The 25,411-nt window shown below is 55.9% G+C and overlaps 1 protein-coding gene across 3 annotated transcripts; it reads right to left on the reverse strand.

Moving 5' to 3' along the window:
* Nucleotides 1–710: 710 nt before the first annotated feature.
* Cyth4 (cytohesin 4) lies at nucleotides 711–24,216 on the reverse strand. 3 transcript variants are annotated; one of them, XM_021636713.2, is made up of 15 exons: nucleotides 24,103–24,216; nucleotides 23,574–23,876; nucleotides 21,401–21,572; nucleotides 18,182–18,264; nucleotides 17,026–17,090; nucleotides 15,829–15,895; nucleotides 14,477–14,595; nucleotides 13,499–13,579; nucleotides 12,994–13,106; nucleotides 11,383–11,531; nucleotides 6,364–6,475; nucleotides 4,470–4,546; nucleotides 3,595–3,666; nucleotides 2,951–3,105; nucleotides 711–2,291 (listed from the first exon to the last, which is right to left on the reverse strand). In XM_021636713.2, the coding sequence occupies exons 3-15, from the start codon at nucleotides 21,513–21,515 to the stop codon at nucleotides 2,219–2,221; spliced, it is 1,281 nt and encodes a 426-aa protein (XP_021492388.1). In that variant the 5' UTR covers nucleotides 21,516–21,572; nucleotides 23,574–23,876; nucleotides 24,103–24,216; the 3' UTR covers nucleotides 711–2,218. The 3 variants fall into 3 exon arrangements, with proteins under 3 accessions (XP_021492388.1, XP_060245071.1, XP_060245070.1); XM_060389088.1 differs by lacking the exons at nucleotides 21,401–21,572; nucleotides 23,574–23,876 and having other exon boundaries at nucleotides 24,103–24,127; XM_060389087.1 differs by lacking the exons at nucleotides 21,401–21,572; nucleotides 24,103–24,216 and having other exon boundaries at nucleotides 23,574–23,871.
* Nucleotides 24,217–25,411: the final 1,195 nt, after the last annotated feature.

Consider the following 25,411-nt stretch of genomic DNA (forward strand, 5'->3'; position numbering starts at 1 on the left):
GTGTGCCTGTGGAGGCCAGAAGAAGAGGTTGGATCCTCTGAGTTATAGGCAGTGTGAGCTAGCTGCTGAGCCGTCTCGTCAGCATTCAGCTTGGATGACACTGTGGTCACAGGGGTCTTTGGAGCCCTGGCTCTGCTGTGGAGATCTTGCTATACAGTAAGCACTCCATACATGGCCAAAAGAAGGAAAATATGGGCAAGCTGAGCTAGTTCACCCACAAGGGTCTGGGAGGAGGGCCCTGATGGTGGGATGGGGCTGGATGAAGGAGACAAGAGGGGGCACTGGACCACGGGGCCAGGTGGCCAGGTGGCAGTGCCTGGAGCAGGGCCTGGTACAGCTGGGGCGCTTTACAAACATCTGTGGGAAGACACTGAGCAGAGGTTACACAGTCCTGCCCCTCACAGGTCCCTGGGCCAGTCTGGGCTTACATCCCCCAGAGGCAGTGGAATCTACCTATCTTCCATGTCAGCCATTCTATCTGTAGATCGCTCTGACTTCTGGAAAATTCTGTCTTTCCCTGGGTATAGCAGAACCAACTCAGATGAGTCCCTATCCTTGTCCCAAGGAAGCCCACTGTGATAATCAGCTCCTGGGGAGCGTCCGTCCAACGTGGCAATCCCCACCACCACCGGGGTTCCTCTCCCTGGTCTGGGAAAGGGATGAGGGGTCAGGGATGGCCATACAATCACAGAAGGATGGCTTGCTGTCCGTGAGTTGGATCATGAGCTTTATTCTTGCTTCTAAGTGTTACAACAGGAAATAAATGGATGCCCTCCACCACCTTGGTGCTGGGGAAGAAGCCGAGGGTGAGAGAGGGGAGGGGACAAAGGACGGACAGCCTTTGTGCACACAAACACATGCCAGAGGCAGAGGAAGACTTTAGGGTCCCTTACCACCCCGAATGGGTGCAGCTGAGGTGGGCTCAGCTCAACCAAATCCTCAACTTGGTCCAGCAGGGGCTCCATCCACTTGTGCCCCAGCTCCCAGAAACAGGAGTCCCATCCCTCCTACCACACTGTTCTCCCTGACCCCGGGGGAAGTGTGTACTTGTGGGGTCCTGAGGGAGGATGAGGGCAGCATGGCCACCTTCTGCTCTTGCTCAGGGCCCAGGCTCGCACAGGGCCCAGGGAGCCCTTTTTCTTGCTGCTTTGCTGAGGAATTTCCCCCTGGGGGCTCCCCAGGCAGGAGAGGGGATACAAGCGCTCTGAGGAAAAGCCTCCTCCACGTGGGACCTCCCCCGGGGTCACAGCAACCTGCTGTGTGTGTCCTTGGGATCTAACTGGGATCTCCAGGCTTGGTGGCATGTGATTTTACCCATTAGACCTTCTTGCTGGGCCTACTGGCATAAGCATTTCATATATACTTAGCCATTCTCATTTTACAGGTGGGCGCACTGGAACCTATTGCTCAGTTGGTCTTGCTGTGGCAGGAGGCAGGAACAGGGGCCCCTTCCATAGCCCCTAACTACCTTGGCTTTGCTAACCTGGCATCTAGCAGTGGTGCCATCTGTGAGAGTCTGTCCAAATGTGAGTCTTAGGCTACCAGCTGGCTCTCTGTGGCCTCCAAGCAGCCCTCCTGGTGGGCACAGCCTGAAGCATTCTCCTCTCCCATTTTTCTGAGCAGCAGGTCAACCTACCAGCCACAGGTACAGCCTTGAGAGTGTCCCCTTTGCTCATCTTCTCATGCCAATGCCCTTAGGAATGGTGTTGACGGTACCTCAGAATTTTCCAGTTCAGTCTGACTTTCTGGTTTCCCAGCTCTCCCAGGAAGCCAAGCCAGAGTCCGCTGGGCCGACATGTTTCCTGTCCGAACTCTGCATTTTTGTTAAGACCCAGGGGAGGGCTGTGATTCAGCAGAGGGGCGTGTCTGCAGCTTCAGGCTCCAAGCTGAGTGTTCTCTGATACCGGCCCAGTCTGAGGGAAGGAAAGCCCAGAGCTGGAAGCCTCTTGCTGGGGAGGGAGAAGGTGGGCCAGGATAGGCTATGGGCTGGCTCATCCTCAGCCACAGCGGGTCCAGGACAGAGCTTCAGAGGTTCTTCCTGGCAGGCAGCGCTGGTACCAGGGGCTCCCCGTGAGCTCTGTGCTCTCTGAGGTTCCACGTTTCCCACAGCCAGTTACAGTGATGGGGAGGGGCGAGTTTGTGAGCAGGCGCAGCGGGTGAGGATGTGTCTCCAGGTACCACAGGTCCTACAGGGTTGCCAGCTCCGCCTTCCGTAAGCTTACTGCTTGCTGACAATCTTCTTCTTCCGGGCAGACAGCAGGTCATAGAAGGGGACTCGGGTCATGCTGGCCCTAGGCGTAGGGAAGGAAATGAGACTTCAGGGCTTGCTGGAGGGTAGGATTTCCGGGCTTGTGGTTTAGGGTGCGCGGCTCACGGGATAGGCCAGGGACAGATGTGGGGAAGTCCGCCCTGGCAGCCTCATCCCATAGGCGGGCCCAGCGAGGATTCAAAGCCTCAGGTTAGGAGGGGAGAACCCGGCAGAGACTCCCAGGCTCCTTTCGAGAACCAGGAGAAGCAAGAGAGAGCTGGAGGTGGAGCCAGCTGGGCCCCTCACTGCTGTGCGGTGATGGGCGAGGCTCTGTCATCTCTGGGCCTCTTTGATTCTTCAGGTTCCCAGGACACAGTCCTTGTCCAGTGGCCACTCGTGCCTTCTAGCCGACAGGTCTCCCACTAGCCCATGTCGGTCGCGCCGTGTCCCCTCCCCAACCCCCTGCTTGTTGGCTGAGCTCCTTGCTAGCACCAAGTGCTGGGACCTCCCACTGACCCCTTGAAGTTGGTCTCTTCCTTCTGTGTACCCTGGACTTGGCATGGTGCTTGGCCCAAGACCATGCCCACCAACGGCCACCAATAGGAAGGAGACCTGGAGTTCATTCCTTTACAGACAAGGAAAGAAGACCCCAAAGCAGTAGGAAGGTAACAGGAGGTGCCCAGTGTCCCCGCTGCCCCTCACCTGATGGCCTCGATCCACTGGTCCCGCTCTTCTGCATTGGCTGCTGAGATGCGGTAGGACTGATGTTTCCCCTCCACCACTTTGCCGTCCCCATCTGTCTTGCACGCCTTTATCTTCTGGCCCCGGCAGCTGGGGTTGTACAGCTCCAGGCAGAACTGTGGGCAGTGCCAGGTGAGAGTGAGGGGATGGGGGGGGGGTCACAGAAGCAAGAGCAGCACTGCCACAGAATGCTATGATTTAGTTCCCCAGTTAGTGCTAGAGTCGGTGCCACAAGATGACCCAGGCTTGCTCCTTCCTTCCTTCCTTCCTTCCTTCCTTCCTTCCTTCCTTCCTTCCTTCTTTTCTTTCTTTCTTTTTTTTTTTTGAGACAGGGTTTCTTTGTATAGCCTTGGAAAGCCTGGACTCACTTGGTAGGCTGGGCTGGCCTCAAACTCAGAGAGATCTGCCTGCCTCTGCCTCCCAGAGTGCTGGGATTCCAGGCATGCGGAACCACACCCTGCATTTAGGCTTTCTCTTTCAATGACTCGGACCATCCTGTGTCCAAAGCTTCAGGGGAGACCCTACAGAGTGGCCAGGCCTTGTGGAGGGGTCCCACATAGGCCCCGGCCCTCTGCCATGCTAGGAGCCCCCAGCTGGACTCTCACCGGCTTCTTGGGGTCCTCCACCTTCTGCACGGAGAGGTTCTCCAGTGGGATGATCCCCCGAGGCTCTTTGTCCTAAGGAAGCAAAGTCAAGGGCAGGAAATGAGCTTGGGGCCTCCCAGACTGTCTCTCCAGACTGCCCAGCCACAGGGGGAGCAGCACTGGAGCCTTGGTTGGGATGTGGGAGACCTGAATGAAAAGACTTTTTTTTTCTTCATTTGATTTTATGTGTAGGGGTGTTTTGCCCGAATGCGTGCAAGCATACCGTATATGTTCAGTGCCTACAAGGACCAGTAGAGGACATTAGATGGCCCCCCAAAACTGGCAGTACAGACAGTTGTGAGCCACTATGTAGGTGCTGGGAGTTGAACCTGGGTCCTCTGGAAAAGCAGCCAGTGCTCTTAACTGCAGAGCCACCTCTCTGGCCTCCTCCCACTTTTATGTTTTTGTTTTTTTTTTTTTTCCTGAGGAAGGATCTTGTTGTATAGCCCAGGCTGACCTTAAACATGTTAGGATCCTCCTGCCTCAGTGCTGAAAATTATAGGTGTGTGCTGCTCCCATGCCCCAAGTCTTTAGGAAATCCATCTGTCTTTGAACAAATTTTGTTTTAATAGTTTTTGTGAGTGTGTGCTAGAAATTGGCCAGGGCCTCCTCACAGGTGTTAGGCCTATGCTCTAACACTGATCTATAGTCCCAGCCCAGGAAACCCAACTTTAAGTCAGGGCTCTCCCTTGCCCAGCCCCTCAGTGGCAAAGACTGGAGTGACACTGAAAACTCTCAGTCACTTCCCTCCTCCTCCGCACTGTCTCGCAGTGGCAGTGGCTGGAGGGGCCAGTTGTGGTTAGGCATGTCCCATTCCCACCTCCCCACGCACTCACAGTGGTGAACTCAAAGTAGTAGAGGCAGTTGTCAGTGAGGATGAACCAGCGCCGCTTCCACGTCTTCACGCGGCCCCCTGAAAGAGGCCGGAAGTGGGGCGGGTCAGCCTTCCTCCTCCGGGTCACCAAGTTCCGCCATGGGAGAGCCGTGGAGCCTTGTACAAGTTCTCTGTTCCCCAAGCCTCCTTAGCAGCTCCCGTCACCCCACTTCCTCACTCCGGGATCCCAGGGATTAGGTAGAGGGACAGTAGTACTATTCCCTGCCCTTCCTGGCCACTGCCCCCTGGCCCTGACCTGAGCCCACACCCAGACCCGTGCTTGCTGTACGTGTTTGGGTCTGTCAAGTCAACAGCGGCTAGAATCATCTGGATTCCAGACCACGCATGTCTGTGAGGAGGTTTCCGGACTGAGTTAACCAAGGCGGAGAGCAGCCCTGTCCCTGAGACTGGAGCTCTGCATTGAAAAAGGAGTGAGTTGAGTGCAGGCCTTCATTGCTCTCTGCTTTCTGACCGTGGGCACACTGTGACCTGCCGCCCCAGGCTCCTGCCTTAGGAGCTCTTCCCCCAGAGCCGAACGCACCCTTCTTCCCTTCCTAGAGCCGCTTTCGATAGGCATTTTGTCACTGAGAACAGTAGCTAATCCAGCATTCTAGCTTTGATTGATCAGGCGTGGCAGAAAATGAGAAAGTCGATCCCTGTGGCCATTCAAGAGGGGGAGGGCCGCTGGCAACCCCATTTTACAGACGAGGAGACCAAGGCTGGGAGAGAGTAGGCCATGCAAAAACTGGTGTTGAAGGGAGACTCCCCCGTGAGGCTCTGATGCCCCTCTGCCGTGGGAAGGGAGACTGTCACCCAGTGTGGTGACAGACAGAAGGCATGGCGGGCTTTTAGGACATAGGTGAGTCTGCTATGGTCTAAGCACACTGTAAGTGATGGAGGCTGCCTGGCCGAGGTGCTTCCGCCAAGATGAGGCATTTTTCTTCAGGTGCCCCGGAAGACCACGGGGCCTACCTGGCTGGCCATGCCGGGGAGGCCCCTGGGAGTGTCCCTGGAGGAGGCAGGGCTGGCTGCTTCTCTCAACCCATTGGAGCACCCACTGCTCTACACACACACACCATGGCTTTGTCTGAGTTACATCTTTTCTCTGCCCCCCCCCCTGCTTCAGGGACACCCAGCCCTCTGCTGCCCTACATATGGCACTTGCCGGCTGTGTGGTCTTGAGAAATTTGCCCTAACCTTGCTGAGTCTTGGCTTCCTGAGAATGACCACCCAAAGGTTGGGCTGTTCAAGGACCAGTACCTCACGTTCTGTTGCCCTGAACAGAGGAGCTCTGCCTGACTCCTCTCCACCCTTCTGGGAGAGAAACAGAACTGTCAATGGAGCCTCTGTCTCCCCCTGCATCCCCAAGATGGATGGACAGAAGGGGAGATGTCTTTATGCATATATGGATGGGTAGATATATGGATGGGTGGATAAGCAAATGGATGAGTTGGTGGAAGGGTAGATGGATGACTAGATGATGGACAGGTGGGAGGATGGATAAAGGAGTGTGTGAATAGATAGATGGGTAGGTGGGTAGATAGACAGATGGATACATGAGTGGATGGATGAATGAGTGGAGGCAAAGGTAGGTGGATAGATGAACAGATGGAAGGACAGATGAGTGGCTAGGTGGATGGATGAATAGAAAGATGAATGGATAAATAGGACAATGGGTGGGCAGATGGATGGATGAGTGGGTGGATGAGAGGAAGGACAGAGAGGGTAAGAAGACTGCTGGGTTGGAGGTTAGGAGAACCAGGGCTGTGCAGGTCCACTCCTGAAGTGTGTGTGTGTGTGTGTGTGTGCCACACTCATGCAAGTTAGCATGTGAGAGTTCGTGCAAGGGGTCTCACCCAGCTTGAGTAGCCAGCCTTCACGGTCAGGGTTAAAGAAGGTGTGCGTTAGGTCACCACCATCATCCTCAGGAATGGAGAAGGGCTCGCTCTTGATGCTATCGAACAGGTTCTGCCCGAGAGGGGGAAAAGAATAGATTCAGTCCTCTGAGTATGGGGCCTGGGTGGCCTTTGGCAGGCCAGCCCACTCCTGGTAAGCCCACGCCTGGGCCATTCTTGTGAAACCCTTCCATCCCCTCAGGTGACTGACTGGGGCTCTCCTTTTGCACTGGCCACACCCAGACCCTGTGTTCTGTCCCCTGTGTTGCCCTAGGGAAGAGTGATGGGTGCCATAGGTTCACCCCTGGGGACACAGACATACACATACCCACCCTCCCTTGGCACAGCAGCTGGAGAAGCGCCCATGATGGGAGATGCCCATCTTCTGCTTTAGGTGGACAGAGAACCTTCTCGACAACACATTCTGGAGTGAGGCTACAGGAGGTCTTGGGGAGGAGGGGATTGACTGCTCTGGGCTCAGAGGTCCAGCAGGAGGGGTCCTCAGCTAGGGTGCTAAGCAAAGTGTCTATCTAGGATGGGCCGCCATTATGGCGATTGAGATGTAAAAGGTCCCCCAAGAGCTGACTTCGGTCCTCCATGGATGACTTTCTGGTGAAAAGCTGTTTAAATATGCAAGCCACGGCCCTGGAGGAACACAAGCCATGGCTGAGCTCGCTCCTACCTTAGGTGTGGTTGGAGACCCACCTGAGTGTTTTGAATCTCCAGTGGGCCACTGGGTTCCCCCAGCAGTGGGATTGGACCTTTAACTTTCTAACATGCTCCTGCTTGTTAAAGCCAGAAGGCACTGTGCGGCCATTACCTGTCAGAGCAACTGGCTTTGCGGTGTGATTTCACACCTCTTGCCACTTCCTCCCTATTACTGCCATCCTGTCCTTTGTCCAGGGGTCCCCCACCGGCTGCAGCCCTGAGGTTGGTTTTCCTGAGGCCTATAGAGGTGGGGCCAGAACATCCTCCAAGGGAACCTTTACGTCCCCTCCCCACCTCACTGGTGTGGGGGGTGAGAGAAAAGTGGTGACTTCTTTTGGCCGGTTGTGGTTAGGGGTGCATGGAGGTGGAGGTGGCAGGCTTTGCCTTGGGAATCCCCAGGTGGCCTGCCTGGTGGAATGAGTGTCTGGGGACAGGGAGGCCCTCCAGTAGCTGAGCTTTCAGCTCCAAAAAGTATTAGGGAGGCCCGAGGAGGCTTCGGGGTGGCAGACGGGGCCTCAGCCTCTGCTAAACCCACAAGGGACCTGGAAGTTTCCACCCTCGTGGTAGCAGCGTGTGTCACCTACCTCACAGAGACAGCGCAGCACACCCACGCTTCCTGTGTCTTGAAAACACCCCGAAGCCCCTGTCACCAAACTAACCACTGCACAGAGACCTCTCAGGACGCTGAGTGTCTCTGTAGCTCTGTGGGCCTGTGCCCGGAATCCCTTCTCTCTATTCTGTCTAGGTTGTTCAGTGAGCTGGGCTCTTCCCTCCATCCTCAGCTTCCAGGAAGGGACAGTGACCCCCATTTGGTTGTTTAGAGCCTTTCATCCTATGCACAATTTAGACAGAGACCCATGACCCCAGCCAGTCAATGGGACTTAATTCTGGGAGTTTAGTTTTCCAGGAGAGGCTGGCAGCCTGGCTTTACTTGGGCGTCTCTGCCATAGCCAGCGTGCAGGGCGGGTAGCCGTGACACGCAGCCCCTCAGACCACCTTATTTCATGTGCCCTGGTGTTTTCCCGGTACGTACATTGGTGTGAGGGTGTTGGGTCCCCTGGCACTGAAATTACAGGTAGTTGTGAGCTGCCATGTGGGTGCTGGGAATTGAACCTGGGTCCTCTGGAAGAGCAGCCAGTGCTCCTAAACTGCTGAGCCATCTCTCCAGCCCCATCCCTGTTCTTTCTAGTGATGCCGCTTGTGATTCTCCCAGCCGGTGTGGCAGTGAGGCGTCAAGAAAGGGGTGTCAGGATTTACATATGATGGACAAGCAAGACGGGTGAGTGTGGGAAGGCGCGTGCTGCCAAACCCACTGACATGCGTCCCGTTCTTTGGAGGGAGAGCACCAAGTCCTGCAAGCTGCCCTCTGCCCTTTACCTCTGTACTGTGGCCGCATGGAAGGGACGGAGCATACTAGAGGAGAACCTCCATTTCCCAATGCCGGAGAGGGTTGCTATGTGACGGACCCCAAGGCCGAGGACTGGCGGCCTGCAGCTTCTGCCTCTCAGATCTTCCTCTCACTCACCTCCATTCTCAAAAAGACCCTTCTCTCCCTTAACAAACTCTGTTCCTGTCACTACCCATGTGTCCCTCGTCTGGTTCTTTATTCCAGGACACAAGAGCCCCGAGACCACATTGGGTGCCCTCTGGACTCAGTTTCTCAACGGTGACCGCGTGGGGAGGTGGGATAGCATGCTCAAGCCTCCTCTCCCCGAAATCTCATCTTCTAGTCTCTGAGAAGGGCGGAGCTCAGGAGTCAGCCACAGCTTAAGCTGGGACTCTCCCATCACAAACATGAAGCCTGACCACCCTGTGACCTTAGCTTGACCTTGGGGATAGGGGGTACACAATGACAACATGCTTAGGACATTGCTGGCTCTGACAGAGGCCTGAAGAATGGCCCAGGGAGGAGCTGGCATTCATCTCCCCCCCCCCCCCCGTGTCTAGCCCCTTCCTCTGAACCTAGAACCTTTTAAGTACTGGCCTCCCTGTCTTTCCTGCAAGCACATCCTGCAGGGCTGTGTGACCTTGGGGGGGGGTGACCTCCCTTGGGGCACATATCTGTGTCAATTTTTCTTCTGTCTCTTGGTGTACTTAGAAAGCATTTTGTGGCTTCCCCAGCAACAGTGGTCCAGGGAGAACTCGCTTCTGCAAAGAGGCAATGGGACACTGGGTCCTTGCTTTGAAAATATTAAAATGAGGTCAGGGAGAAGGCGAGAGGACCCCGGCTGCCTGTGAAAAACCTGGGGTGGCTCTCAGAGCAGGGCCGGGCGCTCTGGGATCTAGCTGGGGAAGATTGGCATTTGGTGGCCACTGCCTGTGAGCTCTGCTAACCGCTGCTGGAGGGGCTCCAGAGTCCAGCTGCGGGCTGAAGAAACAGGCCACCAGCGGCTCTTGTCAGCCCTGCTGTTTGCCTGGCTCTGCGCTGCTGACCAGGGTACCCGGCCCCTCCCAGGGCTCTGGGACAGACTTGGTCCCCTGCAAGCAAGTTCCAGCCTGCGGACATGGGGAAGGAATGCTACCGAGGAGGGCTGAGTGGAAGGCGGGGTGGGGGGTGGGGTTGGTCAGGGGGAGGCCTTGCACATTCAGGGCCTCCTGTGAGGCACGTTGATTCTACCCCTAAGCACGATGCCTTTGATGCCCTTATGTTACAGCCTGCACTGGGGGCTGGTTTGGTTTTGTTCCATGTTTTTGCTTTTTTATTTTTTATTTTTCATTTTTTTATTTTTTGGTTTTGAAATAGCATCTTGTCCAGCCTCGGCTAGCCCAAACTTGCTCTGTAGGTAAGAATGCCTTTGAACTCCTGCTCCTCCTGCCTCCACCTCCTGAGTGCTGGGACCGTGTGTGTGTGTGTGTGTGTGTGTGTGTGTGTGTGTGTGTGTGTGTGTGTGTGTTGTTACAATGCCGGGGTTATGCAGTGCTGGGGACTGGTCCCAGAGCCCTGGGCATGCTTGGCAAGCACTGTGCCAGCTGCACCCCGGTGTGTTCTTAATTACTCTTTCTGGTGACTTGAGCCGCCTTTAAGCCTGGGTTCTGAACCGGGCAGACCCCGCCCCAAGCAGTTTACAAACTGCACACAGGCAGGCTGGTCACCCCTACTCTAGGAGGGAGTGGTAGACTGAACCCCAGTGAGCTACCCACGGCCACCCAGCGGGTACCCGAGGGAGATGGGGCCCTACTAGAGTTCCCAGTGGCTCTGGAGCGTTCTTTGCAGGATGGTAGAGTGGCCGTGCTGGAGCCATGTTCTATGGCCTGAGGGGATGCAGTGAGCAGCTCCGAGGGGCTCAGGATCAGCCCAGGCTCTGATCTGGGGGCTGTGTCCTTTGCTGACTCACCCTGGGTTGGGGCTTGAGTACTGGGTCCCTCTCGTTATTGACCTGTATGACCGTTTCTCACCAGGGCACACATCCGCACCCCTGTATTTGCAACCTGTGTCTGGTTCTGAGTCTTCCCGAGGCTGGCCTCCAGTACCCAGATGCCCTGCTCACGTCTACCCCATAGCTAGGCGTCACACTGGATGCTGACTCCTTCTCAGCTAACCCTGCTTTCTCCTTCTGGAATGCCCTTGCTCTGCCTCTCCCGGAAGAGCCTTTACCAGCTATCAAAAGTCCAGTCTGGAGGTCACTCACCCCGGCCAGGTTTCTGGGGTAACACCTTTTCCTGTCCTCTCCCACATGGCTGCAACACACCTCTCTTAAATAAAGCTTCCACGGTCAGCGTGGGTGACGTCAGGGAGCTCCAGGGCCTCAGTGTGAGTGTCATTCACGGGCAGATTTCTTCCACACAGCCTGTGTGGAGTCTTCCCTCCGTCCATGCGCACAGGTTTTGGTGCGGTGTGGTGGGGGTGCGGTATGGGGACAAGGGGACAAGAGGCTCAGGACTAGCCTTGCTGTAGAGCTAGGAGGACTTCTGGGAGACTGGCTCTCTCCCTCTGAAGACCCCAGCCAAGCATCTCTCTCCCCGCTGGCTGGCAGAGAAGCCGGGATTCTGAGCTTTAAGAGATGACGTCCCCTTTTATTGGGGGCTCACGATGGACCCTATGGCCTGTGAAGGCCTTTGAGCCACCTTCTAGGCCTAACGTTACCATTTGGAGGAAGCATGTCTGAAGGTCAAACCCAAGGTCCACCCGAAGGCATCCTTGTCAAGATGAGGCCAGGCTGAGGATTAAGAAGGCCCACCTCACCATAGTGACTGGCCCTCGTGCCCTCTGCCTCTGCTGTATCTCAGAGAAGTGGAACCCCCAGAGGACCAGTAAGGGGGTGGCGCGCTCACCCGAAGCTGCTCCTCTGGCAGGTCACTGCCATTGTTGATGCCTCGATTCATGGACACAAAGCGCTCGAAGGGCGGTCTGTCCCGGACGTTGGGGTTATGCAGGCCAGTGTTGAGCATGATGACAGAGAAGGACAGCACGTAGCAGGTGTCTGTGGAACCTGGCACTGGTCACAAGTCCTGGCCCGGGTCACTGTCCCCTCCTCTGTCCCAGTCCTGGCAAGGCCCAGAAAGTCCACCCCGCCCCAGGCCCAGGCTGAGCTTGGCACATAAATCAAGGCCCAGCATCCCCTCCTCCCACTCTGCAGACTTCAGCTGCTGCTCTGCCCCCCCCTCCCCTCCCGATGGTGCCCTCCTTCCCTTTCAGATCCTGCTTGCCATCAGCTGCAGCCCTCCCCGGCCCGCCCACTCTGTTCTCTGCCTCCTGGGAACTGGAGCTCATTGTTAGCTGCCCTGTTAGTTGGTAGTTTGTTCTAGGCTGCTTGGTAACCTGGCCACCCCTGCTGCCAGCAGCCTGCTGCATTGTGCAGAGCCGTGCCCAGGCTTAGGGGTGTGGCTGCCCTTCTGGGCCTCCCCCAGGATCCAGAACCTGAGGGGGCCGGTTCCAACCCCTTGACCTTCAGCCTGCACGTGGGACTCCCAGAGGCTGATGGTGTAGGAAGTGATCATTCTCCCTCCTGAATGGCCCTGACCTGAGCTCGGCTATCTGCACCCCCAGGGACAGGGTTCAGATGTGGCTGCACCTCCATCTTAAAGATGGGTCACCGGGGCACAAGGAGGTTGGGTCCCACGGTCTAGGGCGCACAGTGACAACCTGCTCGGCTGATTCAAGTCCCTTCTATGCTGCCTCGACTGACTGACTGGCTTGACTGAGGCAGGGTCTCAAGCGAAACCCAGGCTGGCCGTGAACGGGCAGCGATCTTCCTGCCTCAGCCTCCCTGGTGCTGATATTACAGGTGTATGTCATCACCGCCAGCCTCCTACCAGCGTTTATGGAGCTCTGTACTGTTCTGGGTTCTGGGGGTCCCAGGTGAACACGCAACTTATATGCTCCCTGCCCTTGCCGGGTGTTTTAGGTGTGTAAAAACCGACAGGCAAGCAAATGCCGGTCCACAGGTTGTGGCCAAGCGTGGCAAAGGCTCTCTTCTGTCCTGTGCACAGCAGAGGGGGAGTTGTCTGACCCGGGACAAGTGGCTTCTTGTCTGACCCTGGCTCCTGCGTTTAGAGACCGATGTGGGGATTTGATGACGCTGACAAGAGGGTCCAAAGGCCTTGGACGTGTAGAGCGCCGGGAACACAGGGACCCCCTCCCAAGCTTGGCTTGTGGTACAGTGGCTCCTCTCCCCTCGTCCTGTCCCCGTCTCACTGTTTGGTTACCCTCGGAGATGGGTGACTCGGCCCTTTGGCCCTTGTCTGCCCTTCTCAGGATGTTACATGTAGTGGGACCTTTGTCTAACTAGAGACGTTAAAGTGTTTTCCCCTTATAACTTCCTAGAGAGCTCCTACTCATCCTTCAAAACCTCACTCAGACCTTGCATCTTCCGAGACGCCGTCCCCGAACCCTCACACGCTGTTCTGTCTTTCCCTGTCCCCTACCCCCGAGGAGACCATCACCTGTGGATCGGAAGACACCGGGGTTACAGAGGCAGTAGCGGGCAGCGAAGGCCTCCATCATGCGGTCGATCTTCTGGGCCTCTCCTGGCAGCCGGAAGCTCCAGAGGAACTGCCTAGGGGGCGGGGCCGAGGTCATTGAAGCAGGCGGGATGCGCCCATGGATATGGAAACACAGGTGGCAATGAGGAGTATTGGAATCAGGCATCACAGCCATAGCCACTGCTTTCTACACAAAGCTGGGTGCGGGACTAAAGTCAACCCTTGCTAGCCTAGAAAGTGCTAGAACACAGTGCTAGAGCCCTCAGATGGCCAGGAGGATGGGCAATTGCAAGTATCACAGGCCTGTTAATGGTGGCGGGTCAAGGAGAGGCGGCGGCAGGCTTCCAAGCCCGGAAGTCTCCTGCCTCAGCTCTTCAGGGATGTGCTCCTCTCACTCAAGCGTCCTTCCCTGGATGGGAGCCACACCATCCTCACCCCCACTGTGTCCCCTGCCGGCACCACTCACCTGAGGGCCTGGACCAGGTTGAGGTTGGCAAACTCGTGGCAGTCCACAAAGGCCTGCAGGACCTGCAAGTTGATGGGGTCCCTGGGAGAGGACAAGGGGAAGAGGGTATGCTTGGCAATTTGCCAGGCCCACCTTCTAGAGAGGAAGGGAGGGAAAGATGACATCCTTCCTGGCCTAGTTACATGGTGGGAACACCTCTGTCTACACACACACACACACACACACACACACACACTCACACACACACACGCCAGCACGGGGCCATGAGCTCTGGGTTTCGACCTTTGGGGCCCTGAGTTAAGTTCTTCCTTGGTCACTTCCTGCCTGATGACCCTACCCAAGCCCATGCACGGTTCCTCATCAGCGTCAGGAGGAGCAGGCCTCTCGACTTCCTCCCTCTCCCCAGCTCACAGGTCAGGAGCCTGTCAGCCACCTCCCCCAGTGAGCTTCCTGAGCTTCCTCCCCTGCCAGCCAGAAGGTGGGCTCAGACACGCCTGACTAGAGCCTCCATGGATGCCCCTGCCTCATCCCCTCCCTCCCTCCCTCCCTGGCCTTCATTCACTTCAGCCTGCAGTGGAGTTGAGCTGTTTCTGCCGGAAGGCCTTCGAATTGACCGTTCTCACTGCCTGGAACCCTCTGGTGTGCTCTGCCCTCCCAGACTGAACCCAGCTCAGGGCCTCAGCTCAGAGCACGCCTCTCTGTCTCTCTCCCGTGCAGAAAGCACCTGTCCCTGAAGACAGAAGTTTGACTGTCTTGTCTGATACAGCCAACATTTGGAAGAGAGCTCAGAGCATAGTAGATGCAAACACTGAATGAATGAATGAATGAATGAATGAATGAATGAATGATATGCCAGAGCCTGCGAGTCAGTGCTCATCTCAAGCCCTGACCATGATGGCTTTCCAAGCCCCCTCCACCCTGATCAGCACGCCTACCCCCACATCCCCACCTTCCACTTCCTGTCTGGGGTCCTCTTACTTTTCCCCCAAGTAGGTGCCAATGGCTGTCTTGCTGAGGCCGTCACCCTTGTACAGGAACCGGGCTATGTCCTGGACGTCGGAGGTCAGCAGATTGTGCTCAACGAGATACTGGATACCCTGGAGGTGACACGGAGTCCATGAGCGTCCCTCATAGTCCCCCCCCGGGTGGGGGAGGGGAGGAGGAGGGACACCTGGTGTTGGGGCTCCGCACAGCCTGTTCTGGGGTGATGCTCTCAAGCCGACTTTGAGAGGAGGTGAGCTCCCCGTCTCTGGAGGCGTGCTAAGGGAGCTAAATGAAGCGTGCTCAGGCCGGGTACTTCCTGGGGTCGTCCCCTCCCCCCCCAGCCTGGCATGCTTAGAGTACACCCTTCCCTGGCCGCCGGCAGTCACAGTTCTAATACTCGGTGATTCAGCCTCGCCTTTTGTTCCCCCGAAGCTCGGTGTTATTTGAAATAGTTTATTCTATCACGCTAGCAATCTCTGCCCATTGCGTACAAGCCACACAAACCAGCTAAATCAAAAGGGGAGGGGGCTCTACAAAACCCTACCCGAGAGGTAGCCAGCCTCCAGGGCAATGGCCTTCACTGCCTTTCTCTAGTTAAGAGGGGGAGTGTGTACCCCACCTCCTGTCATCCTGAAGCCAGCTGCCCAGGCACAAAGTGTCACCCCTCTGAGGTGCGGAAGGTCAGGGATTGGTCTTGGGCGTCCTGGGGTAGACTGAGGATGTGCTGGAAACATGTGTGCATGTTTGTAGGAGGGCAGGCAAGAGGCTCAGTGGGTCCAGGGCCTGTGGCTGGACGTGGCTGAGGCCGTCTCAGCCAGGGCTCGGCATTCCGTGCGGCTGCCTGGACCCTTGCCCTAGTGTGGTCAGCGTGTGGCTTCCTCCTGTGGCTGTCCCTGCTGGAGAGGGAGCCTGTGGCCGCCTGGTGGAGTGAAGGGCTGCTGGCTGGCTTTGAGGCCAAGGGCTGCCAAGCTACAGAATGGGCTTTGGCAGCCCGGGCTCGGAGGCCACGTTGGGGACAGAGCTTGAGGTCTAAGGGCCTCATTGCTCCAACCCCATTTCAGAGGAGGGCATGTGGCCAGGGAAGAAAGGGGGTCGGTGCAAGGGGAGGACCTCACAGCCTTCCTGTCTCTGCGCTGTGGTATTATGTTGTGGACAGAGGCCAGCCATGGTCCCCAAGGCTTGGTCCCTGAGGGGCCTCAGCTTTTTCCTCTGTTGCGGGGGGTTGTAGGGTCAGGTGCAAAGCTGCCCGGAAGGAGGCCTTCTCCCCTAGCTCTGCTGTGTACCTTGGTGAGGCCCACGTCCCCCTCCTGTGGCCACCCAGATGTCCCCTCCTCTGGGTGGTATACCTTGTCAGGGTCCATGTTGAATTTCTTCCGCCCGATACACATCTCCTTCTCTTTCTGCGCCATCCGGCTGTGAACAGAGACCTATCAGCATGGTGGCTCAGGACGACACTGTGTCCCCCACCAACCCTCAGGGCGGCCTTTCTCAGGAAAGTCAACGTGTAGCCCCAGGCCCTGTGTCTGGACCACCTGGGAGAGCAAGAACGGAGTGGAGGGTATCAGGGTATCGAGAGGGTGGGGACTGCAAGCTGAGCACGGAACCCTGGGCCTCTCAGGAATCCAGGAGAGCTCACTGGGGTGGGGGTGGGGGATAACAGGGCATGATGGGGCTAGTGAGGGCTTGGGCCCCAGAGGCTGCTCCTGAGCGTAAGTCTTGCTCTATTTACTCTTGGGCCAAGCCTCTAAAGGTGAGTCCCTCCATCCTCCTCCCTCCCCAGGCCTCAGTTTCCTCCTCTGCAAGGATATATGTGTGTTCATGTGCATACACGAGTGTGCATGAGATGCTGGTGAAACAGTTTTCAAAGGTGGCTCCTGGCAAGTCACGTATATTTCTACAGTTCAGTGCCCTAGAGTTCTAGCGAGCGTGCACAGCCTGCCGGCTCTGTGTGGCTGCAGTTGGCCCAGGAGAGCTGTGAATGCCACCCAACACAAAGGTAAACTCACTCACAACATTAAGAGATCCCCCCACCCGTGTGTAGCTGAAACGCCATTTTGTTGTCTTACAAGATCAAGTGGCGAGGGCCTGGGAGATTGTGTGGGAACCCAACCTTCTCCTTTTATGCAAATGGGGAAACTGAGGCCCAGAAAGAAGGCCCAGTCCTAGGGCAAAGAGCCAGCAGGAGCCTTCCCCCTGTGAGGAGTAAGGTGGGCCAGCGCAGCCTAGTCCAGGCCAGGCTTCTGGTTACCAGACTTTTCTTACCCTCACCCAGGGTCAGGATTTTTTTGTTTGTTTGTTTGTTTTTGTTTTTTGTTGTTTGTTTGTTTTTGTTTTTTGCTGGTCTGGTTCCAGCAGGTGCTGCTGTGAAGAGGTGGAGTGCAGGGGTTGAGGCCATGGTGGTTGTGTGGGAGCCAATGGGGAGTGGGTAGTCCAGACAGTGCGGATGGGGCTGTGGGCATCTCCGTGGGTCCTAGCACCCTCCACAGCACACGGAGAGTGAGCTGTTCCTCAGGCATTGTCTTCCCACAGCCCAGGCCCCTCACCTCTCCTCAGTGCTCTCGAAGCAGTCCATTTGGGCAAACACGTCTGCAATTTCATCCTTCAGTTTCTGTGGACACACATACAGGGGTCAGCCTGGAGGTCAGGATGTCCCCACAGCTCCCACTCTGCCCACGGCTCGGGCTCTTCCCTCGGCCTTCTCAGATCCTCCCTTCCCATGCCTTTTTACCTTGAAAGCAGGAGCCTTATCTCTCCACCTGCCTTCCTGTCAGGGGGTAGGAGTCCCTGTGCACATGCCTGACCCTATTTCCAGTTTGCTCCCCACCCCCCCCACCCCCCTGTGCAGCCAGGAAGTCTCCTGCCCTCTCCTCCCACCAACAGGCCCGCGCTTGGCCTGGCCGGTAGCTTCCCCACAGAATCGTGGTGCTGCTGTCCCCTGCGCAGAATTCCTCCATGGTGCTCCATGGCCCCCTAGGGAACGGACCCCAACTCTTGTCCCGGCATCACACCTTCTCTGTCACTTGTTAGGCGCTATGGGTACCCCAAGGCCTGGACTGAACAGGCCTCTCAGTGGAACGGAAGGAAGAGGAAACAGGTTGCGGGATGGAGCCCTGTCTCTGAGGCTAAGCAATAATCACATGATTGTCTAGGAAACCGGTGGGCTCACAGGAGCTGAGCCCAGGGTGGGTGTGGCCTTGTCCAAAGGGTACATGAGGGAGGAGGCAAGGGCTTGCACCTGGTCTGCGCTGGGCCTAGCTGGTGTGGACAGTGCCTGGCAGTTTCAGGCCACTTTCTATTTCTGAGGTGAGATTAAGGCTGGGGTCTGGAGCTGGGGTGAGGGGCTCTGGGACCTGGGGGTGGGTTAAGAGGAGTCAGGGGCCTGGGATTGGGGGTCAAGGAGGCTGAGGCCTGAATCTGGGGGAGGGCAGAGGTGGAGTGAAGAGGTGTGTGCCTGGGGCTGGCTTTCTGAGCATTTGGTCAGGACAGCGGAAGAGACGATAGGGTTGAGTGCTGGCTTGTGGATGTGTGTAGTTTAGTGATTAGTATGAGTGTGTGTGTGTCAGTGTAAACATGTGTGGGTTTGTGGGTAGGCATGTATGGGGGTCTGTGCGTGTGAATGTGTGGGTCTGAAGGAGATCACGTGTGAGTCTGTTGCGTGTGAATGTATGTGGCTCTGTGTCAGCACACATGGGCACACACCTGGATGTCTTCCAGTAGTTGCTTCCTGTGCCATTTGATCTGCTGTAGCTCCTTGGCCTCCCCACTGCTGAGCTCAGCTGGATCTGGAGAGAAAGGAGGCTTGCTTGGTTCTGCAGCCCAGGGCTCCTCCTGGGGAGACCCCTGAAACAAAGTGAGGCCGGTGGTGCAGGAGCTAGTGTGGCACTTGCTGATACCACTGGGGCCTGACTGGATGCCACCACCGAGAAGCATTCTTGGACATCCCTCTCCAGGGTAGCCCCACGTCTCCATCATAATTCCTTTTACTCCCTGGAGAGATTTTCCTGTGGCCATTGTGGGGGTCACCTGACCGTACGTAGCTGCAAGGGAAGCTGGAAAATGAGCTTTACTAGGATGATCCTGTTGTCCTGACTTTGCAGGAAGGAGAAACAGAATTTGGAGCGGGAGTGGGGGAGGGGAGGTTGGCACACCATCAGTCCATGCTCTCAGGCACTGTAGCTCAGAGAAGAGAGGAAAATTTGCAAAGGGATGAAGCCACTGAAGTCTGGGACCATGGATCGGACTGGCTCCCCATCCCATGCCATCCCATCGGTCCCTGAAACAAAGTGAGGCCCACGGTGCTGGAGCTAGTGGGACACTGACTCCCACACGGGGACATGGTTCACTCATTCCACCTGGTACAGAACCACCACAAAGCCACGCACAGTAGCTCACGCTTGTAAGCCTAGCATTTGGGAGTCTGAGGCAAGAGGATTACAAACTTTATGCCAGCCGGGGCTGTATAATAAGGTGCAGTCTCAACAACAACAATCCCCCAAAACAAACAAACAAACAAACACACAAACAAACACTCAAAAGCTAACTACAGCTAACAATGTGGGTATCTAAGACACACAAGCCTTCCCAGAAAGACCACAGTGAAGACCCTGCTCAGGTCACCTGGCTCACCGCTTCCTGTGGTTCAGGAAGAGAGGGTGCCCTTGAGTTCTTGGTAGCTGTGGCTGTGACTAGCTGAGGAGGCCAAGGCCAAGAGAAGCAAGAGTGAAAAGATATGGGGCACAGGCTGGGAGGAGACACGGGTGGGCAGAAGGATGGTGGGCACAGAGGTGTAGGGGTCCCCGAGAGGCAGGCATTCAGGAGGGACACGAAACACACTACTAATGACCGGGTCAGCTGACTCAGCAGCCTCCTACGGGGCCACCTTGGCTCTGGCACAGCGAAGGAAGTAACCATAGGGCATGACAAGAGACTGGACTCCTTCCTAGCTCTGCCAGCTACCACCATCAGTGTCTAACCAGCCAGCCACAGATACTGGCACTGATTTCTCTGGAAGGTCTTTGGACTGGAACCTTTGCTTTAGCAAAGACTAGCTAGTTCTTTATTTTTATTTTTGTGTTGCTAAGCATAGAACCAAAGGCTTTGAACACGCGCGACAGATTCCCCACCACTGGGCCCCATACCCAGCCCAGCTATTCATTCACGTTGGCTGGAGTCCACACAGGTTCAGACAGACACTGCTCTTCTGCCTGAGGGCTTTCAAACATCACGGGACCATTCAAAGCCAAGAACCTCTTCTTGGCAAAGGCTGTGTGCAGTGGGACCTGCTTGTCCCCACTCTTGTCACCACCGGGGCTTGCTATAGAATGCAGCAGCCTTATGGGGATGCAGCAGAGAAGGTCCCCTACTTGGGAGGCCCCTCTAGGACACCCATTGCCCCTCCCTGTCATGCATGCAGCTGGGCGCAGGGTTCTTTAAGCAGGAGTGCTGGCCGGTTGGCTCAGTAGGACTTTCTTTTTGTCCCTTCAGGGGTACAGATCCTGTTCCGAGGGGGCCAGAGAAGCGTGTGACATAAGTCTCATTAAAATGCAAGCTCCTGGACACCTGAGGGAACCAGCACCTTGCTCAAGTGGAAGCTACTCTGCCTCCCTGTGCTTGCTGGCACTGAGTGTTCCCAAGCCTCCTCCTCCATTGAGGACTCACTGAGTGCCCTCCTCCTCTTGTCTTAGTCCTCACAGCTCTGAAGAGGGCATTTCTAACTTCCCGCTGTATGTGGTACTCTTGGGGTTCAGAGAGGTTCAGAGAGATTCTGGGGGTTCATACCTCCCTTGGCTGGATGGTGGTGGAGCTGGGATTCACCTTCCACCCACCTGGGGCCGGAGCCTACGACCCTCCTAGCACCTTGTAAAACCCACAAGCTTGGGTGTTCTGACCCTGCGTGGCCCAATGCAGTGTGAACCTGATGACAATACAGGAAGAAGATGCCTGCAGCTAGCCTTCCCTTAACCCTACAAATCGATGGATGTGTGGAGAAACTGAGGCACTGGAGTGGCTGGAAATAGATCCAAGGAAATAGGGTTCCCAGGGAGGTGGACAGCACAGGGGCAGTGAGTTGTGGCCAGGCCCTTCTCCTCTTGGGCTGTTCTCAGGCTCTGTGGTGGCAGAGTATTTGGGAACCCTCTGAGAACACTGTCCCTTCTTCCCAACCCCAGTCTCCAGTGGGTTTCGGCTGTCCAGGTGTCCCTGGACCCATGAGATGGCTCCATCATCCCTGGCCCGCTGCCCCAGCATGATTCCTAAGGGCCGTAAGAACCCTCTGACTTCATTAGCTGCTTATCAAAAAGCAGACTTTTCCTCCCCATTCCACATCCAGGAATCTCTGCTCAGAGGCTAATGCAGACACTGCCAGACAGAAGCCACCTCTGAGATGACCCACAGAGGGTGGCTTTCAGGAACTAGCTGGGGTCCTGGGGGAGGCTGTTTTGACGCAGTACAAACACTGGAAACTTCCAGACATACCACAGTAACAAGAGCATCTGATCCTCTCATAGTGACCCCCAGTCTTCCGTTACCCCTCACCCCTGCCCACTGTGCCTTCTGTGCTCCCAGCCTCCTGTAACCCCTCATCCCTGCCCACTCTGCCTTCTGTGCTCCAGTCTCAGGCCAATGAGTGCCCACTGCCCACTGCCCACTGCCCCACAGCCGCCACCCCAGCCCCTCACTACTTCCCCCTTGCCCTTCCTCTTTCCTGTCTTATTTTTAGTGTCTGCGGCTCTGCTTCCAGGACAGCTGGTTCCACTTCCCCTTTCCCAGTAGAGGGGGTACCACTGGGCACACAGGGAGGGGGCCCTTGAGGGGGCTTTAGGTAGAAGAAGTAGCAAACGGAGGACAGCTTCCTCTCTCTGCCAGTGCCTCTGGTTTTAGCTTACCCACCTCATGCCCTCCGCCACAGGCAGGGCTCACCTTCTCGAAGGCCCTGGGGGAAGGGCCTGGCCTGCTTCTCTGTATTACAGCCCAATGGCAGGAGCAGGAGCAGGAGCAGGAAGCATCTTGAGAGAGCCTTTGCCACCGTAACCATCCATAACCACCACAAGGAAACTGAGGCCTGCCGCAGGGAGAGGCCCAGTGCTGGCACCTGCAGGGCAGATTTCTACATTCTCAGAGGCAGGCCAGGAGGACAAAATGCCAGCCATTCACAGACAAGGAATCTGAGGGGGGTCCCCTGCCACCCACGGGCTTCTGTAGGACCCAGGTAACAGAATGACCTCCCAGCTGCCTCCTCCAGGAATTCCTCAGCCCCTTCTCTTACCCTCCCCATTTGTGTCAGATTCGGGTGTGGCCAGGTGAGGCCCAGAGTTCCCTGGCCCCTCCACCTAGCACCTGGGAATGTCAGCTCCCCTTCAGCCCCTGCATTTTGAAGCACACACACCATGGGGCTATTTGTAAAATGAATGAATGAACAAAAAGACCAGTCCACGGAGACCCCAAACCTCCCACAGATTGTCACATTGGCTGTTGTCCATCCATCTGTCCCAGGTTGGCCTGGAGTGCACCCAGCCTTTCATGGCCCCTGCCCCAGATGGACCCTTTCTTCTAGGCTCTTCTTGCTGGTTGTTTATTGGCCTTATGACCTGTACCAAGGGAGTCAGTCCTCCCCTTCAACTCCCCTCTGGGAGCCTCAGTTTTCTTATCTGCACCAAGTGTGGACTATCCTATGACCCCATTATGTCGGGACCTCAGTGAGTAGCGTACCAAATGGTGAGTGGATTCTGTCTTCCCTTGTGCTCCTGAGTGGCCTGAGGTGGGGCCTGCCCAGCACCTGGACTCCCTTTGCCTTCATGTTGGCCTTGATCTTCAGTCTACTCACTCCTTCTCCTTGGGACTTAGCTCATCCTTCCTCCCTCCCCCCAAAACCCCAGAGAGACAAGGGAGAGGTTATACTGAGGAGATCCTTGGTGCTAGAGCCGTGGACTTCCCTTATATCATGTCCCCTCACAGCCTCCCTTGTCCAGTCTATAAAGGAATGGCTGCTGAAAGAGCCTGATGGAGCCAGGCGTGGTGACGTACACTTTTTATCCCAGCCCTGGGGAGGCAGAGGCAGGTGGATCCCTGTGAGTTCAAGGCCAGCCTGGTCTACAAAGTGAGTTTCAGGACAGCCAGAGCTACACAGAGAAACCCTGTCTCCAATACCTAACAAAGAAATAAGAAAGAAAGAAAAAAAAAAGGAAATAAGGAAGGAAGGAAAGGAGGAAGGAAGGAGAGAAAGAAAGGCAAGCAAGCCTGATAGCTCTCTGTGTTGCTGGGATCCTGAGTGAGGCATAGCGTCCAGGGCCAGTGGGTGGGGCCAGGCTGCTCAGGGGTAGGTTTCATTTGGAGAAAGGCATTACTCTGGACCAGTCCTATAGACCTGGAGACCCAGACAGCTGCTGCTGGCCCTCAGAGCCTAGAGCTCCAGGAGAACTTTCTAAGACTCAGGGTCCAGGGACATGGCTCCCCTCACAGCCCTGCTCTCTCCTCCCTGAGGACCACCCCAGCCTGTCCCTCCTGTATCAGTTTTGCAGCTTCCTTCTTCTCTGTCCCTCAGGCCCACCACTCTGGCTACCGAGTAAATGAGGCTCATTGCAGCAGGGTCTCGCTGGGCAGTTTACTCTTTCAGGCAATGTCCCCAGTCTCCATCCAATGCCACCGGACCCCAAGAGCAGAAAAGTACATAGGGCTCTCCCACTAGTGGGATCTGTCTCCATCAGAGGTAATTCTTCCCAGTCACCTTACAGAGGCCCTTCCCTCTGCTGAACTTCCAAGAACTCAGCTGTGCTCAGCTGTGTTCTCCTGAGGCCTCCCAATACCTTCCCCCCAGTCCATGTCCTCCTGTCTTATCCTTCAACCCATTTGTCACCATCCATCCCGTAGCTAGAGCAGAACCCAGGAGGTCAGCAACCACACAGATCCCTGTGAGATTGGGGACCAGGAGCCCGGCCCTGTGGTGCCTGCCTCTGCACACAGAGTTTGATGTTTGGGACTGGTTAAAACCAGTTTTACTCTCATGCCTTTCAGGCAGGGCCCTGCAAGGCTGCCTCTGCTTCCCTCTTCTGTAGGAGGAAATGCCGAGGCCCATGGCTGGACCCCATTGGCTTACCTGCACGGCACAGGTCCATTCTGAAACCCCGGGGGGTGGGGGGAGAAGGTGGCTCAGCTGCTTGTCTTGCTAGCTCAGCTGCTGCTCTGGTGGGTGGCTAACAGGGCCAGTCATGGCCCCTTCCTGCCTGCCCCGCCCAGACCCTGTGGGAGGAAGTCAGCCTTGGCCACAGGGGTCGGTGCGCAGGCTCCTGACGAAGCGAGACTTCCTAAAGACAGTTGGGTTTCACCAGCTAGTTGAGACCCTGGTATTTGAGGTTTAGGAAGATGAGGAAGCAGAAGAATGGCAGACCTGGGGCAGGGACTGGGTAAAGAAAGACAAGACAGATGGATCAAGGACACACACACACACACACACACACACACACACACACACACACCCCACACACACACTCAGCCAGAGGGGAAGAAGGCCTGAAGACCTTCTCTAAGAGGTGTGGAGGCCTTTGCCCAGCAACCTCCTTATATACAAGACAAAGGATTTTCCAGCTTCTTCGGCCCTCTCTGAACTCCCCTTCATCAATTCTCACCCGAGAAAAGACAACTTCATTCAGTAGCAGGCAGGGTTTTGCTTCCCTTCAGAGAAATGCCACCCCCCTCACCCCAGGTCTCACGAAGTGTCTAATTTCCCTAAATCCGTTCAATTATTCCACGTGACGCTGGGGGGGCCAGACTCAGTTGTTTGACTCTCAACTCCTCTACTCAGGGCTCATGTGACTAGTCACGTGTCTGGGCCGAGTCTCACTTTGCTCGCCTGTGAAGGGAGGGGGCACGCGCAACCCGGGGGATGTAGAAAGAGCAGTGTGTGAGATTCTTGGAACATAGTAGGTGCTCAGAAAATGCTGAGCAATAACTTTCCCCCCCACTGCTGGTTGCTTCACTGCTCAGGCCTTTGCTGGCGGGTTGGTTTAAATCCTACAGGGAAAGAGAGATGGCACAGAGAAATGTCCATCAGATGGATGCTCACTCCTTGGGATTCGGGGCACATCTTGGCTCACTGAGCTGTTTCCAATCTATTTAGTGAGGGCAAGGTCACATCTGTGTCCTAGTATCTAGCAAAATGTGAGGAGATTGGGAGTGTGCAAGTGAGGATGAATAATGAATGAATGCATTCATTCACTCATTAGTGCATGAATGAACGAGTGAATGAATGAATGAATGAATGAGCTGAGGGGAGACAGTGTGGAAGATACGGAGCTCACATGCAGTTCCTTGCTTGGGTGACACAGACATTCTGGCCTGGTGGAATAGGCCTGTCATCCTGCCTTCCTGAGGCAGGAGGGTTAAAAACTAAAGGTTGCAGGCAGCTTACTGAAAAACCTGTCTTCAAGCAAAAAGCAAGAAGAGGGTTAGGGACGTAGCTCATGGGTAGAGAGTTTGTCTAGCATAGCCAAGGCCCCGCACTAAAAAAAAAAAAGGAAATAGGGTGGGTCTGCTCTTCTGCTCTTGGAGTCTGAGCTCAGCCCTGTGTCCTTGACCCACAGAGTCTAGCAAAAGGGGTGGTACAGTTCCGTGAATCAACAGCAGGGGGCACCCTGGAGGCCCGGACTCAACCGGATTACGGAGTGGATCTGGCTGTACTCTGCAGCACTCTGGCTTTCCAAAGGCAGCATCGGGCCTCTAATTGTATGAGCGTGTACACACACACACACACACACACACACACACACAAATAAATAAATAACCAGGGACTCACAAAATGGTCCAGTGCAAGCCCGATGACCTGAAATTGATTCTAGGAAGCCACAGAAAAAAAAAGTGCAGAGAGAGAACTGACGTCACAGAGTTGTCCTCCGAACCTTCTCATGTAGGAGGACACATCCCTCCCACCACAAACAA

The sequence above is a fragment of the Meriones unguiculatus genome, chromosome 8 (genome assembly GCF_030254825.1).
Source record: "Meriones unguiculatus strain TT.TT164.6M chromosome 8, Bangor_MerUng_6.1, whole genome shotgun sequence".
NCBI lineage: Eukaryota > Metazoa > Chordata > Mammalia > Rodentia > Muridae > Meriones > Meriones unguiculatus.

Coding starts and splice junctions, on each gene's coding strand:
- Cyth4 (XM_021636713.2), bottom strand. CDS start 21,515: ATGGTTACGGTGGCAAAGGCTCTCTCAAGATGCTTCCTGCTCCTGCTC. Junction 18,265..21,400: donor CCCCCAGGGCCTTCGAGAAG/GTGAGCCCTGCC, acceptor CTTTCTCTCCAG/ATCCAGCTGAGCTCAGCAGT. Junction 4,547..6,363: donor AGGCTGGCTACTCAAGCTGG/GTGAGACCCCTT, acceptor GGCCTCTTTCAG/GGGGCCGCGTGAAGACGTGG.